Source organism: Lissotriton vulgaris, chromosome 9, assembly GCF_964263255.1.
Source record: "Lissotriton vulgaris chromosome 9, aLisVul1.2, whole genome shotgun sequence".
NCBI classification, from domain to species: domain Eukaryota; kingdom Metazoa; phylum Chordata; class Amphibia; order Caudata; family Salamandridae; genus Lissotriton; species Lissotriton vulgaris.
The window spans coordinates 1,171,467,913-1,171,482,161 of NC_141697.1; the positions used below are offsets into that span (position 1 = coordinate 1,171,467,913).

The 14,249-nt window shown below is 44.1% G+C and overlaps 1 protein-coding gene across 1 annotated transcript in view; it reads left to right on the top strand.

Annotated features, from left to right (window-relative positions):
- Positions 1–14,249, top strand: part of GRM7 (glutamate metabotropic receptor 7) — a 1,698,774-nt gene that overhangs the window by 1,071,810 nt on the left and 612,715 nt on the right. The window contains exon 7 of the mRNA XM_086939213.1: positions 8,166–8,305. Within this exon, the coding sequence (XP_086795339.1) occupies positions 8,166–8,305 (140 nt within the window). The remainder of the gene's footprint in view (positions 1–8,165; positions 8,306–14,249) is intronic.

Genomic DNA, 14,249 nt, shown 5'->3' on the forward strand with positions numbered 1-14,249 from the left:
TTCAATAACCCCATCCCTGACTGCCTCCAACAATAAATAAACCTCTAGACACTCCATTTAGGTAGTCCCCACACACCAGTGCAGTCATCCTTACCCAACACTTGCAAAACAACAGCACTCCATGACATAGAAAAATCAAACAAGGAGATCACCCAATAGTTCATACAGAAGGCACGTCTGAATTGCTAGTAAGGCTGAAACCAAGGCCGGAGTGGCTGTATGGGCATCATGGGCATCAAGCATTTCCGCTGGAGGCTGGAAGGCTGGGGGGGGGGGCAGGCGCTCTTGTTACTGGGGTTGGTTTTGCAGCTGTGCAGCACTTTTAAAAGCACTGCTAACTTCCTTTAATATCCATCACTTTTCAGGCAACAATAAAAGTGCAAAGATAACTCTGGTGATTAATGTACCTGCTGGAGAGAGAGAGATTGGAGTTTTGTCTAGTGACAGCTTTGACTCACCTTAGGTAGTTAATGTGCCTACTGTGAAGAAAGTGTACTATGAAGATCACAAAACAGTATTTTATGTGCAATGCTCAGTGGGATACTGCTTTCATCGAAGAGATGCTTTTGTTACTGTGCAGTTCATAACTTACAATCAAAACTAACACAATTAGCTATGCAGCGTCATCGAAGAGCTGCATGCAACCTGCATGATACAGGTTAGCAAGTTATCAAATTCAATGTACACACATTGATTATTCAAAGGCTGAATCAGTGATCTTGTAGAAGTTCATTCTTTATTAATTCTTCATTTAAAATGCTGTAGGCTATGGGTACAGCATTTTAAATGAAGAATTAATAAAGAATGAACTTCTACAAGATCACTGATTCAGCCTTTGAAAAATCAATTTGTGTACATTGAATTTGGTTAATTTTTGTTTAAGTGTGCTGGACTATTTTCTGTTGTGTTTATATGTAAGAACGGTTCTCTGTCCTGGGATATTTAGGGGACTTTGAATCTCCGGTCCGTGGCACCAAAAAATGTGTATAGATATAGGACGTAGGATAGGTGCAATCTTTTATAACCCCATTCCCCTGTAGCGCTTATTGAAAGGTTAGCAAGTTATGTTTTTCCCAGGCTTTGATTATCCCAATTTTGCTAAAAAGGGCATGGTTGGGAAGAAATAAATTGTTGTTAGTAAAGTCAACCCTAACCATTGTTACATTCTGAAACCTGAGTTTATCCTTTCCCAGACCCGGCACTCTTAAAAACTGCCTACCAATATGGATGACATGTGAATCCTACACATTGTAGTCCCCTTTGTCATATTTAACATGTTACATACACTGATTTAGACACATATCATTTCTTGACTCTGTATGTGTGTGTGATGTAGAGTGCTCCAACACCCTACACTGGTAAGAGAGGCGCTATAAAACAAATGAAATACATGTGAGGGAGGAGCTATGGACAGATGAGAGGCACTGTCAGAGGGTGATGGTGAGGGAATCTTTGAAGAACCCCAATAAAGATTGTAGGATCCTGGTGCACGGTCAGCTCATCATTTACTGTGCTTTGAAAACTAATACAATTTAAGGTATAATGAAAAATGTGTTGTAGAATAAACAATTTTTGCCACTTCCCCCTACATTTTCTTGGGGGGGAGAACCCTCCCAAGCCCCATTGTACTGGTCAGGCTCCTCGATATGCACCCTGAAATGAAATACCAGTATTTGAAAAAACAGCATTTGTAAAGCACACAGCTACCTCCGATGTGGTGTCCCGGCGCTGGGGGCCCTCGGGAAGATTAAGCGAGATATTGCCCAGAGTCACATGGTGCTGGGCTAACTTGCTGCTGGTGATCAAACAATCACCCGAAGGTGTCAAGGCGCTGGGGGCCGTCGGGAAGATTAAGCGAGCTATTGCCCTGAGTCACATGGTCAGACCCCTGCCACCGGAGTGGGGATCGAACCATGATCCCCAGCGTCCAGCGTCAAGCTTTTGGATAAAAATAAATGCTTTCATATAGCACAAAGAAGTACTGATACTGCAGAGTGTGGCTATACAATGCCTTTGCTAGGTGAGGAGGTCGGACTGGATCATAACAAGTATCAGATTTTGTGCCCCTGAATAATGCATAAGGAACAAATGATTGACGGAATGCTGATCTATGCAAACATTCAGCCCCATCCACAAAGATATGGGTTTAATCCATCATTATTTAGCTCACTTCACCACCCCAGTTTGGACCCAGCCATATTCAAATCAGTCTTGACCCTGTTCCTCATGGGAACAGTCCAGCCCAAACTGCCAAGCCAACTGCTCCCTGATTAATGCATATCTGCCTCTTTCTGAACTCTAAAATGCTGGGAACTTACCTCTCAGTTGTGCAGCAACGCAGGGCTTAATTTGAGCCAGTGGTTTCCGGTGCTCAGCACCAATACTTAGTCATCAACACCAGAGCTTTTCATGTGCACCTGTTAAAGACACATTCATTTATGGTTGGCACAAGGAGATTAAGTGATTTGACCAAAATCACAGGATGTTGAGCCTACGCCGAAACTCATACCTGGTTCCCTAGCTCCGAAGTCAGCAGCTCTGGCCATTACACCACATAATCGCCCCATTTTCATGATCAGTAGCTGGTTCAGTTTTAGCCAGCGCTAACAGGAGAAATGGGCGCAAGCTGTCTCCTCACGAGAGCCCCAACACTTATTTTTTTCCAAATTAACCACTGGCAGCAAGTACTGTGTACAGCACCTTGGAGTGTACGGGGATGTCTGGATGTCAACAATGACTGCCTTTTGCTTCTAAATTTTGCGCAGGGGCCCATTCCTTTGCGTTCATGATGGCCCATGCATTGGAGAGCGCGGTAACTCGTATTCTTGATTCGGCCGAAACTACAGTTTTGTCCGAATTGTGAATACTTCAGGACTCAGAATGGGAATCAGTGCTGTAACATATTTATAGCTGTACAGTACAATCAATTTATGTATGGATTTAAGTACTCCCTGCCATATTTTGTAAGGATATTGCAAGTCACCAAGGAGTTTCTTGTAACATATGACATGGAGTACTTTATTCTTTATAATACTTTTTCACATCATCATCGTTCCCGCAAACTATGTAAATCCTTGATATCTTGCTCTTTTAATAGAGTTATTATGGTAGCAGACATGAAATATTAAATCAGAATCTGTGGTGTGAAATTAACCACACCAAAAACATTCAGTAATTTCTTGTAACAAAGATATTAGAATCATTTTAATTTGTGGTTGTTTTGTTTTAATTATGCAATGATTTGCATTGTACAAAACAATAACATGATTATTGTCTGCTCTCTGCTGATTGCTGTTCATTTGAGAAAAACAGATCAGAAGAAGAATACCCAGTTCCAGTTTTCATTGTTTAAACTGCAGCTGTAACTATGCTCTCTGACCTGAGTTTTATCTTAGCTGCTGGCTCTGGCAAGATGCATTATGACATCACAAGATGTGATTAGGGCCATCACAACTCGAGCGGAATAATGACATTAAAGATGGGCTCATGTACAGGGCTTGCAAATTCACATGTAATATATTTATTATTATAATGATTTTCAGCAGGAAAGTAAATAGTTGCCAGGGGAACAATAATGAATGGATAAAGGCTCACTCTCACACATCACTTAACTGGGTACCGTCACTCATATTTGAGGACAAGGACTTATTTCCCACCAACAGTCTTGAACCCAAATCAAGTGTAGGAAAGGCAGAATGGGGAGAAAGACTGGAGAGAAACACAGAAAATCAGTCACAGAGGGAGAGAACAGGGGTGAAAAAGAAACTGCAAGAGTGAGGTAAAGATCTTGGAGCTATAGTAAGGTGGATGAACAAAGTTTGAGTTGAAATCAAGTCTCGGCAGCCATAGAATTTGACAACAGCAGTGGTGGTCTCAAAAGCAAATCTTTGGACCCATGCACTTATGTTTTTTTCCCCTCAAATTAAGGGGCGTATTAGGATGGCGGACAGACCAGCTTCCGTCCGCCACCCCCGAGGTGGAGGGACCGTCCGCAGGGGCAGCGGCGTTCCCTCCGTGCGAATTAGGATGTGACCGCCACCCTGGCGGTCACATCCCGTATAATTTACATTGCGGTGGGAGCTGCTTTAAGCAGCACCCACAGCAATGTAAAATATGCATGTGTAGCCTTGGCATGTACAACTTGGCAGGCACCGCGTGGTGCCTGCCACCCTGTGCATGCCAAAGCAGGGGGGTACCATAGGTACCCCATGTGCACCCCCCACCCCCCAACTCCCTGGGGGCTCGCAACGGGCCCCCAAACACGAAGGACCACATGCTTTTCCATGGCGGAAAACCGGCCGCGGAAAACCATGTTTTCTGCCCCATCCTAATATGGCTGGCGGTGTCTGATAGACACCGCCACCATATTAGAGCTTTTCTGCCACAGTCGGAAGGCGACCGCTGTGGAAAAGCAGCGGGCGGTCTTCCCGTCCGCCGCTGACCCCCCAGCCATCCTAATGTGGTGGGGGGGTCTTTGAAGGCACTGCAGCGGTGAATCCGCATCCTCCGGGTCGGCGGTGGCTTCTGCCGGCCCGGAGGATGCGGATTCACCGCAATCCTAATCGGCCCCTAAGTACGGCTCCAAACTATTAAACGTGAAAATATATATAGATTTTAAAGAAGTGCTTGAATTGTGCTGTACTTGTTTGTAAAAATTGACAAAACGATTTTTTATATTTATGACAAAAATGTTCCCTTCTAAAAAATTATAATGCGTTTGCAAAGCAGCAAGAAAACTATTATTTTAATAAGCAAGATGACTGGACATAGAAACATTTCCATTCTCATTTGTTCCGTTTTTATATTTTCATTTGCTGGAGCAATTTTTGAGGCCATCATATTGAATTATGCTCTATTATTTGCGAATGTCTATGTTTTTTGTATCTTGGAGGGAACAACAAATTGTGGTGGCAAATGTGCAGTGATGTGCTCACTCCATTTATAAAGTACCTTTGTGGGGTGATTTGATTGTGAAGTAGACAATAGACTTTACTACCGACCAAAAGTTTTTATGTTAATAAAACAACGGTCAACTTCTTTGAAAAGCTCAATTTGAAGGGATATTCTTATGAAAATACAATAGCAAATATTGCAGCAGTTATTGTGGCGACCCAACCTGAACTCCCCATCCAATACTCATGACCTGGGATTGCATCAAAATGAGTTAATTGAAGGCATCGGTGAGGGTATGTGAGCGATATGACCTTGGATGACATTGAAAATGACCTCATTCAAAACATCACTGATGACATGTTTGTCCTATGCAAAGTGACTAGGGCTGCAGCCATGCCCAATGTGTATATCAGTCATAGCATACGACTTACAGACTTTGACGGCAGGCCTTTTTAGTGCATGTGTAGAACTGCAGCCATGTAATATAGGGCCCGATTCACAGAACGAACTTAAGACAAAATCCTGAACTAACTACTTTTGGTATTCACATAAGTTAGGATTTTGTCTTAAGTTTGTCTTAAGACAGACTTAAGAAAGACTTAAGACAAACTCCTAACTTAAGTCTGTCTTAAGTCTGTCTTAAGTCTGTCTTAAGACAGACTTAAGACAAAATCCTAACTTCTGTGAATACTAAAAGTAGTAAGTTTAGGATTTTGTCTTAAATTCGTTCTGTGAATCGGACCCATCGACACTACCTAGTCCTCTCAATCATTGTTTGCAGACTCTGTCACGGGCACTGTCAAGTTGAATTCCTGATGAAACAATAAATGAGCAGCGCCCATACCCTGGGTGTGAACCGATTCAGACAGAAATGTTGTTTCTCAGTGAATTAAGAATTACCAGGAAAGGTGGTGTAATTGTTGTTTGCAAAAAGAGGCAATCATGCAGAATTACAGCAGGAACACAATGTGCCATTCCTGATACCTGATATCCCAGCCGCAGCAAGCAGGGCTCGCTGGTGGGGGTGTTGCGTGGGGAGTTCACACATGGGGGTCTAATTTAATAATAAAAAAATATTTAAACTTACCTTTCCGCCAGCCAGGTCCCAAGTCTTCTCTGCTCCTGCTCTCCTGCCTCCGGCAGGAACAGGAAGCAGAACCAGGCAGCCAGGCTCCCTCCTCTAAGCCAATCACGATTGGTCGGGACGCCGCCCAGCAAGGGGCTTATGGGCGGGCCATGTTCTCCATGCAGGCTGCATTGCAGCCTAAATGGAGAAGGGTAGAGTGTGCATGACTGGTTTGGGTGGCCGCAGGGGCTGACCCAACAGTCTTTGCACACTCTGGTGTGGGCAGGTACACCACTCCTATCCTATCCTGCTCTCAGAGCCGTCCGCCCACCCACGCGCAACCAAACATAAAATGGCAATAACTGAAAGCAGTGGGGCGATGCTCCTCCTCCCTAGTGGAGGAGCCGCCCCTGTGATACCCCCATTTCTCAAGGAATCTTTAGAATACCACAGTATTCCAGACTCCAGTGATTTATAACACCGGCAGCATCAGTAACTTTAGAAGTAGGAGTAGTGCTTCAGGACTTTTGACCCCTCATGTTGGAGGCCTACATATTTCCAAGGTTCCAAGGTTCTGCTTATGTACAAAGGGTCATACTTATGAGGACCTTGCATCATGCTTGCACCACTTAATGGGGTACATGCACAATGCAAAGCACTAAATCATATTTATGAAGCTACGCAAAGCCGCTTTGAGTGGCATTAAAAGGCTTAAAAAATATGGAGTAATGCTACGCAATGCAAATCGCTGTGTTGCATTACTCTGAGCAAGGGAGGCGGTCCATGGGCATTTTGGTGGGTGCTCCCTTGCAAATCCCATGGGTTTTTACGCATTCCCAGATTTTCCAAACCTGGTGTACCTAAGAATGCGCCAAAAGATACGCCTCACAGGTGAGGCGTAACGAGGAGAAACAGCTTTATTTCTCCTCGTTTTTTCCTCTTTCTGTGTGTGCTGCGCTCTGCAGCACACACAGAAAGAGGAAAATACCTCTCAGGATTGTTTTTGTGCAGGAAGGTGCCCTTTCATGCACAAAAACAGCCTTGACTACAACACAGGCACTCTTGCACCACGGTGCAAGGGAGCCTGCATTGGTGCTAGTCTACCGAAACGTGTCAGCACAGGCGGCAAGGACAGGAATGCGCGATATTGCATAAATACAGCGCATTCCTGCTCTTCTCTGTGATGACACCATTCCTGTAAATATTCCCCATAATGTCTCTTATCAGGATTAATACGATGGCGTTGATGATGATACAAGTGATGGCATCTTTCATACCATGTGTGAGGTCATGAGTGTAGTAGGACGATTTTGTAGACGTTTTAGGTTTTATACTGAAATTTTGCAACCTCTGTGACTCTCTAACTCTCTAAGGCATTTTATTGCCAGAGAGCCCCAAGTGGCTTTAACACCCACTGCACCAAGGTCTTTCTAGAAGATACCATAGGTTTTGATTATATTCCATGATATTTAATAATTACACGGCTCTGACGTACACAGAATGCTGCTCTCATCTGTGAGGCATGCTTAGCACTCATGAGGGTAAACGCTATTCGAATTCTGCGCTCGGTGTGTACCTCTTAAATGTACCAACATCGGCGAAAATGGTGTGAATCTATATGAAGATTCTTTTCCTTTATATTAAAAGCGAAGCTCCATCCTTTCAACCCTGGTAAAATATTCCTGTCCTATTTGAGCGCCTCCTCCTAAGAAGCAGGTGATGTGACCCCCCACACTCCCCGCCCACACCACATTTTTCACCCTTTCTGTCTTTCTCTGACTCTGTCTTTTTCACTCTATTTCCCTCTCTGTCTTTCTAGCTATTTTGCAGTCCATATATTTAACACATTGTTTTCTTTGAGACTGCTTCTGTGACTGGTCCCTCACACTAACTTGCAGGTGATGTTTTCAACTAACTCCCTAAAATGTAATTCTCTGCAAGAAATGAAAATCTCAAATTTCTTGAATGTACTCAATTTACATACATTGACAAGCAAATCAATATCCTGGTCTGGCTGAAGATGGCATATATGACATGAGACAACCTGGAGTCATTCTTAAGAACTGAATAACATTTTAAAAAATCGTTCAATAAATGAAAATGCATATTTGGTGAAATTTCCAAATTATTGAAAAGACAAAAGGTCAACTCCTGCTTAATTAGAGATTGACATTTCTTCTATGTTGTGCTCCTCTTTCAACTCTAGGAAGTGCTGGGACTCCAGTGGTATTTAACAGAAACGGTGATGCTCCTGGACGCTACAACATCTTCCAGTATCAGATCACGAACACCAGCACCCCCGGCTACCACCTCGTGGGACAGTGGACCGATGACCTGCAGCTTACCGTAAGTCCAGGATGCTTTATCATGTTCTGTTACACAGATTTGTGGAGTGGTGGAGGGGCGAGCAGAAGTTACTGTCTAAAATAAAAAAATGGACATGTGCAGAATTTAGTACAGGAGCAGCTGCAGGATAAACCTTCACTAATGACATCTGTGAGGGACCTGTAGCTCCACCCAGGCATGGCCAGGTGAGCCATCTACCAGCTGAATTCAAGAAATGGGGTTGTATAAAAATTGGATACCATTAACAATTAATTTTTTTGAAGTGCTTAGACTCTGTAAAACTGAGGTGTATGATACCATCTACAACAAAGTCTTATTATGATTACTACAGAAGCTTCTTACAAACATGACAGCCCATTTTCTATTGGTGATCTCAAGGTAGGATTTGTTAACTGGGCCTCCTTCCAGAATGTAATTGGATCCGGTTGGTCACTTGCCAGTATCTCAGATAATAGGATCCATGTATGATATACATTGTGAGACCAGAACGGACAAACTTTCTTGAACAGGGAATGGACCAATACAACTAAATTGTTGTCCACTAACCACTCCTTTGTTCAACTTACTTTGAATACCTTATACAGTTTTCCTTGGATTTCTAGATGATGCTTAACATTATCACAACTCTGTGTGATTTATATCCAAAGTTTCCGTCTGTATTTATTTTTTATAAAATTTATGCTATAATTATTTTACAACGGAGGTCTCACTTCAATTATATTTTGAGGTTTTTGATGCTTTTTAAAATCTATATACAAAATATATTTAAAAAAAATATTTTTATTAGGAAGATGCAGATGAGCTAATTTTCCATACGTTCGGTGGTCAGTAGCTGACTATTATTATGTGTGGAGATTTCTATCAGAATTTAAACATTAGGGCTATGTTTACTACTCTGTACATTCAACATGTACAAAACATGGATTGAGACCACTTCTGGGGGGTACCTGGCACTAAAAAGTCCTCACTGAATCCTAAAATGTCAGAATCTTGGAGCTCTGGGAACTCTGAGTATGTCTGATACTTGATATCCTAAGATGATTAACACTGTGTGAAGACAGAGGTACACCACTACTCATAAAAATACGTCCCAATCATTTAGGAAAGCCAGAAAGATGGCTCAGGTTCAAAATCATCCTGTTAATGATCACTGTGATTGGCGGTAATGTGCTCGAATCCTGGAAAGACCAGTTCAATATTCCATGTTTACGATGTCACTAAATTGGACTCGTGTTGACACACACACTGGAGCTGCCGAACGGTACAAAGTGCAAAGCAAGAGTCTGGGTAGCTGCTACCAGAATCCTTGCACTTGCCATAGTGCATGAATCATTCAAGCCTCAATGAGAGACATAGGTGCGCCGTCTGCACCTGGAATGTAGCGCCGTCACCACAGTGCAAGGAGTGGGAGGAGGGGAAATTAAAACACTTCCATCCATCTATTGGCCATCATTTGTTTAGTAGTAGTAGTCATTGCACTCTCAGTTGTAGTTGTCACTGACTGTCGTTGTCAATATGAAGCATGGTGATATAAGGCTGTGGTAGCATCTATTTAGTTTGCAGCCAGCTCCCTGAAATAAATAGGCTCATGGCAAAACTTTATGGGGCTCAGCACTTCACTTCATTGGATGTGAGATCCAATAGATACATTTTTACTTGTTGTACCTGGATTCATATCCATGATTGGACACAGGAGCTCAAAATGATGTCATTTGAATATCCACTGTCTGTTTAGTGTTTCAGAGGCTGGTAAAACTCTGTTACAAACTGTAAATTAAGCCTGGGGACTCCATGGCATCGTTCTGATATATGGTAGAACTAAAATAGAATAAGGCATACCAACTGGCCATAGTGTACCATAGGTAAAGCTGTCAGACTAATATCCACGTAATGTGGTGCTACTTCAGACCCTATACAAGTGGCTACAAACAAGGTCGAAGTGTGAGATGTTGCCAAAATGACCAACAGCCACAATCATGCCGAAAGGCCAGTTATACATGTGCAAAGAATATCTAAGATTTTGATTAACAGACAATCTTGATCTTAAGCTGTCACCAGTGGTGTAGCAAAGATGCCTTGGGTCCTAATGCAAGCAAGTAAAATAGGACCCGTAGTGCCAGGTTGGTTATTAAAAGGCAGTTTGACTGCCGATGTTCCCTCACACATGCATGCCCTGGTGCCACTGCACCTGCTGCACTATTGATAGCAACACCCTTGGCTGTCACTGTAATAAAAATGTTTGTACCAACACCTCCTGAGGACCGATGCTTTTAGTAGAGTTGTTGCTTATTAAGTGGCTGTAAAACGTCTTAATATGAGATCAATCTTACAGTGGGTAATTACAGATAATATGATTTCAATAACATTTTCCCTGGTGATATAAATGCAAGAATATTCTCTACATAGATTCTTATCTAAAAATATTCAGAAATGCTGATTCTATAAAGTTTGTTAATAGATTCAGCTGCATCAAGGGCTCTGTGGGCGTTCTGATTAAACTAGAAATGCAGCTGCTTTCTTGGGTCCTGGGCCTTTCAGCAGGTGGCAGGCACTGCTACCACTGTGAGGCTCTAGAAAAGGCCAGGCCCAATGGGGGGGCATTGAAACACCTGGCAGACCCCATTAAGTGACGTCAGGTTTCTCGAAGCTGGGCCAATTTTGGTATAAAATGAACTGTACACTGATTACCATGTAACGTTCATGAAGAGGTTGCATGGAGGTACAGAAAACTGACTACCCCCCCCCCCAAAAAAAAAACGATGAGAAGAAGATTGCATTGGCACATTGTAGAATGTGAAATGCCCCCCCGAAAAACAAATTCTGAACTTCTTTGATGCACCAGTTGATATATATAGTCCTGAGACAATGGTGTATGTAAGCTGGGGAAAACTGGTTACTTAGGAAAAAAGGGCAAAATATTATGGAAATATAGGAAGCTCCAGACCAAGATTGTAATTAATTTGAAGGGAAATGAGGTTTTCCTTCATTGTTCTTTCACAATGCTCTCTTGTAAAGAAGATGTACAATCCGAAAAATGGGGTTACTAGAATAAACGACTCAAACATATAAGGAGACACACGTTAATTTTCCTCATAGTAATTTTTTGCATGTGGGGGGCTGTTGACATCTGTCAGACCCCTTCTGAAATGTAAATAGCGATGGTGCACCTGTAGCACAGGCGCTATCTCAAGAGGGCATTCCCTCATTTGCATGGGGGTGTCTCTCCATACAAATGAGGAAATCTAATTGCCTCTGCACCCACAGAGAGGCCAGGAAGCTGTCAAGAGGCCCTCTGTAAGTGTGCCACAAAAAGCTGACACACTGTCAGTGCACCCCCTGATGGCAGCCCTCTGGAGGGGGTCAATGGGTCCTATGGGCCCCCTGACATCCTCTTGCAGTCAGTGGCTGCACCCGCCTGCAAGGGAGCTCTCTCCTCTCTTTAAAGTGCAGGCAGGTTGCTGCCTTCAAATGAAAGACTGCTTCAAAGCCACCCCTTATTTCACTTGAATGTGCACTTACCCTGTTTGCGCACGGTGCTCCTTATTGACGGTGCGTTATGGCACAAACAGGGAAAAGGCGCCGTATATGTAAAGGGTCCCTGGGTTTTCCTTTGAACACATACCATATTAATGGTTGCCAGTATGTGGTAAGTTGTCTGATTGGGTCCAAGCCAATTCAGGGACTTGTCCTTTGGAATATAGGTGCAAGATCCCTCAACATGAAGAACATGGATATGTGAAATATTGAATATACAGCCACACTCTATATCGAAGCCACTGGTCGAACTCTTCTCCAGCCTTCCCGTAATCCAGAGGATGAAACTTTAAAGGACAGGCGATTGTTTCACTAAGGCAACCCTTCGAGAGGCAGAGGCAATCATTTTTCCTTCTTTTGTCATCAAAACTTTTATTAAATGCCGGTGATGAAGACTCTGGACGCGGCCGGCTCGGAGGCTGAGCGCAATTGAATTTTCTTGGCCCTTTAAGTTTTATCGGTGAGGGATTCTCTCAGCTCTTTTATTACTCATGTCTGACAGGGTATTTCGCCCACAGCACATCAGCTGAGACCTTCCAGGCAGTCTGACAATGAGGCTGAGGTGAGGACCTGACTTGCGCTCCAACAACGTAGGGTTCGGGGGAGCGGAACCTCCTTTCTGGTGGTTTGATAAAGTCTGAGAAAATGAGGCCCATTGTCAGGTTGATTGGCTTTGTTAACTAATCCATAACCTTTCTACATCGCTCAAATTATTAGCAGCTAAGCCCCTTGTCCTAAGGCCAAATGCATCTTGGGCTGTTACACTTCGGTTTTCAATCTGGCCCATTGTTCAAACGTAATTCAGTAAACCTGGCTGTTTACCTTCATAATGCCCTGTACAAAGCCCCACATGCTTCATGTGATTACGAATATCCCGTTCCATCATGTCTGCCCGAAAGCAATCTCTCACCTTATTTGGTGTCAGTGGGGACCCGTTCTATGCGTCAGCAAGGGCAGCTCCAGACTCGATCACTGCTGTAACCTTTGCGTGTGACTGAACAAAGGGGGGCAGATTTACAATCCCCATGCGCAGCCAGCGAAGGGATATTTACAAGCACAGGTAAAGTCACCCTGCGTGACTTAACCTGTGCTTGTAAATATCGCCCCTGTTCACCCAGCACTTTGCGTGTTAGGGGCGGGACATGGGTGTTGCTGTGGGTGTTCCCACGCAACACCCATGTCCACTGATGCATTTCCAGATTTATGAGAAATCGTAAACCCGGAAATGCGTCAGTTTGCTGCACGACCATAGGGGTGGCGTTGCCAAGCAAAATAAGGAGAAATGTTTTCACTTCTCGTTTTTTCCTCTTTCAATGTGTGCTGCATTCCACAGCACGCATTGAAAGAGGAAAATACCTACAGTGATTGCTTTTGTGCAGGAAAGGGCCGCTTCCTTCACAAAAACAATCTCACCATGGTGCAGACATCCTTGCACCATGGTGCAAGGGGGCCTGCGCCGGCGCATGGCAGCTGTTTCTGCGCCAGCGCTGGTGCATGGCAGCTGTTTCTGCGCCAGCGCTGGCGCATGGCAGCTGTTTCTGCGCCATCTCTGGGGAGAACACAGGAATGTGACATATCATTGTTGCATTCCTGTGCTCTGAAAAGTGCTGCAGCGTGGTGCAGCCAAAGGGTTTGCGGAGCCACGCTGCGCACTTTCTTGTAGATCTGCCCCAGGGTGTCTGTAATCCAGAGTACCCCGAATGCAAGGTTCTAGGTGAATGTGGGGTGTACTGAAGTGACTCCCAATAGAATCGAGAACTCATTTTGAGTGTGTCTGTGCCCTGGACAATTGCCCTCATAGATCAGGGCCTCGGAATTTACAGAGTAAAACCTCAGCATTCCCAGGCCAGACTTCGAGATCAGCTCCTCTTGCATTTCCAAATGTAGGCCCACTTAAGTGGTGCACAATGAAGGGCCACGTGTTTGATTACAAGGGGTCCTCTCTTTACCTCTCCCACGCTTGTGACGGAACTGTTCCGTCACGCCCCTCGGGTGGGCTGTGCTGGTGATGGAACGGTTTCGTCACGGCCTGCTCGGCGTGCCTGCTCGGCGCTGATTTCGCGGGCCGTGACGGAACCGTTCCGTCACAAGCACAGCTCACCCGAGGGGCGTGACGGAGCGGTTCCGTCACCAGCACGGGAGCACCGCAGCCCCCCCCCGCCCCTAAGCACTGCGGCGGAATAGCCACCGCCGTGAAAGGGTTAAATAGCCACCCTGCGTCTATGGTTTCAGAAAACATTTTTCTTCAACCACAAAATAAAAATGGTATATGTCCTAATTACCTAAACAACTCCCCATATGTGCAGAGTAGGGGTGTGCAAAGTGTTTTCTCATAACCTTCGTGTTTTTATCTAAAACAAAGCTCCATTTATATATATCGAAGTTTTACACGAGTTGGGCTTTCCCTTGA